Here is a 2,941-nt window from a genome sequence, read left to right as displayed (position 1 = left end):
TTCCACAGAAAATTATCAAAATATTCACATTCATTTTTGGATTTAAAAAATGGTTTTTTTAACAATTTTTTAATCAAACTCAACTAAAAAACAGCGATCTTAGAGACGGGAGAGCAGCACACAAACTGAGAGAAAATACAGCAAAAAATTGCAAAAACAGAAGATTCAGTCGATCACATGTATCTTGTATAGAGATTCTGTACATAAATTTGGATGTGTTTTTATTGACGGGGTCGTTTGCTAATTAAGTAACAATTTATTTTATTTATTCAATTCGAACCTTAACCATTCTATACTCTCCATTCTCTCCACTTCCCTTCCTTCCACATCCAACATTTAGACACATAAATGGCAAAATTTACATTCTAACAGACATGATCATTGAACCCTAATTTATCACCCAGACTACGTTTTTCAAATGAATGGCATAGCTTGTTTCTTTACCATTGGTCAGATTAAACAGGAATACATGGGATATAGAATGATTCATTTTATCCGTTCTTAAATGGTCATGACTGTGTTCGAATGTTCATTTGACATTTAAATGTCAGAGAATCTTATTCTTTGCAGCAATGCCTTGATCTGTGTTAAATGTAGATTAAAATTGTCAGGTGCCTGTGAATGGGTGCCAAGCTGTATCATGGTAGCTTTTTGCTTTGTCTAGGCTTAATCTATAGTAGGTATGCCTATGCCTAGACTATTCCATATCAAGTATCTACTCAAATCTACGCTAGGTTTTCTTACGAAAAGGCATGCTTATTATAGCCTTGGCAAAACCTAAACTATTGATTTTGACTAGGTAGTGTCTTTGCCTATCTATTGCCTTTGGCTAGACAAGCCTTGAAGGAAGGCAAATTTGTTTGACTTTCAACAGGTAATGCCTGTAATAGACTTTTTACTTTGATAGCAAATCGATAGGTGTTGGAAGGAATAAGAAAGCATCAAATGAAATGGAACAAGAAGAATGTACGATTAAGATTTGGAAATGAAATAATCCATAAGATGTTTGCTCAAGTAGAACATCTTGTCATAGATCAGGTAACGTAGTGGAGCCATAGTGTTCTACTGTAGCACAACTTGGGAATGCAATAATCAAATTACAGATGGATATGACAATAAAAGTGTGAAATTGTTCTCTAATTTGTGCTTATTATCCTGCAAGATTTAAAAATGTCAAAAATAAAGCAATTAATTTATTATTGTAAAATTTTATAACTTTTATTTCTAATCACCAAAATTATTACAAAAATATTAGCAAAAATGACAAGATTAATATACTTATGTCCTTAATATAATAGGCTGGACAGATACTTTATGATATACCATGACAACCCGGCTAATAAGATATAACTCAATTGGATCGATTTCTGACTATTCAAACCGATCAATAGAGACCCCATTGATCCAATCAATGTATTTAGTCACATCCGTAAATACCGAATAAGTGTCAACATTGCATCCATAAGGTCCGCCAATTAATGATGATGACACAACTCCTTGAAGATAATAAGAAGTTCCATCAGACACAAATAATCCACTTCCACTGTCGCCATTGCAAACTCCAACACCTCGTCCAGGTCCACCACAAAATGTTCGTCCACTGGAAAGTGCCGCAAGTGCTTGATTGTTCTCAAAACAATCTTTATTACTGTGAATCGGAGTTTCAATCATTTTTGGTATATTTTCATGGATTTTTGTACCGTCTTCACTTTTTCCATATCCAACAACGACACCAGTTGATGCAGATGAAGCCCGAGTGAGACAAATTGGTTTAATATATCCACTAAATGTGACTTCTGAGTCCAAAACCAGCACAGCAATGTCAGCATCATACGATTCAGTTAAAGTATTCCAGTCAGGATGCATATTGATACTTTGAACGGCATGAGAAGCTCTTCCGACTTCAATTCTCTTGTCCAGGTCGTAAGTGCCAAGTCGAACAATGATTTCACGTGCCAACGTCGGCTTTTCTGCATCTTTCTCTTGAATGCAATGTGCAGCTGCAATGAGTTATGTGAGAAGGATGGTTAAGTGTCTTTTCCCAAAGCTTATATCCTTAGACTTACCTGTCACCACTTTTCGACTAGACACAAGCGTACCACCACAAAATAGTTCACCAGATGATGTAGAAAGGACTGCAATCCTAAGAAGAATGAAGGTCGACATTTTATAAGTTTTGTACATAAAACTGCTGGACCTACCATGGAAATTTACCCTTTGCAACAAATCTGCCACCAACAATATTTCCAACTCCTTTGACAGGCTGTCCACATTGATAGGTACCAACATGCTGATTTTCGGTTGTTTTATAATTCTCAAAACATGTTTTTAGTCCAGCTTTGATGTTTTCAATTCCGAATAAATTTTCATTACTGCATATGTTGTCTTCCAAACCAATCACAGTAACTGCTGTATTATCAATTAATTTCTCATCAATTTGGTTGATTCTGTTGCTTTGCAGATGGATTTCTTTTAATTTCTTATGAACACCAAAGGATGCAGCATCAATTGTAGTTAACTTGTTACTAAGCATGCTTACTTTTACCAAATTTCTTAAAGGTTCAAAAGTATTGCGTGGCAGTTTTGAGATTTCGTTAACATAGAGGTACAGATTTTAGAGGTTATGTAGACCAACAAAGGAATCTGAATTAAGGAGCTTGATTCTGTTATTATAAAGGGCAAGATCCTTCACATTGATCAAAAACTCAAATGACTTATCTGGAACTACAACAATTGAATTTTCACCTAAATGCAACCATTTTAAATTGACCAGATTTTTAAACCATTTTGGATCAATTGACTGTAGCGAGTTATTGTATAGACTAAGATATTCAATCTCAATCAGTGGATTAAAAACATATGATGGTAAAAAGTTAATTTGATTCCCATCTAAATATAATAAAATGAGATTATTTAGGGATAAAAATAAATTTTCTGGCAA

The 2,941-nt window shown here is 34.4% G+C and overlaps 1 protein-coding gene across 1 annotated transcript; it reads right to left on the bottom strand.

Annotated features, from left to right (window-relative positions):
- Positions 1-1,437: 1,437 nt before the first annotated feature.
- Positions 1,438-2,533, bottom strand: LOC139096320 (serine protease gd-like; the record flags this gene model as incomplete). The annotated part of the gene is made up of 3 exons (XM_070648011.1): positions 2,202-2,533; positions 2,067-2,143; positions 1,438-2,000 (listed from the first exon to the last, which is right to left on the bottom strand). Coding segments are annotated over exons 1-3 (972 nt in total), but the record flags the coding sequence as incomplete, so codon positions are not given.
- Between the last annotated feature and the right edge of the window lie 408 nt (positions 2,534-2,941).

Source organism: Chironomus tepperi, unplaced genomic scaffold (genome assembly GCF_022539635.2).
Source record: "Chironomus tepperi strain 1889 unplaced genomic scaffold, CSIRO-AGI_Ctep_v1 contig_385, whole genome shotgun sequence".
Taxonomy (NCBI): Eukaryota; Metazoa; Arthropoda; class Insecta; order Diptera; family Chironomidae; genus Chironomus; species Chironomus tepperi.
The sequence above is the reverse complement of the archived record's forward strand: the minus strand, read 5'-3'. Positions and strand labels throughout refer to the sequence as shown.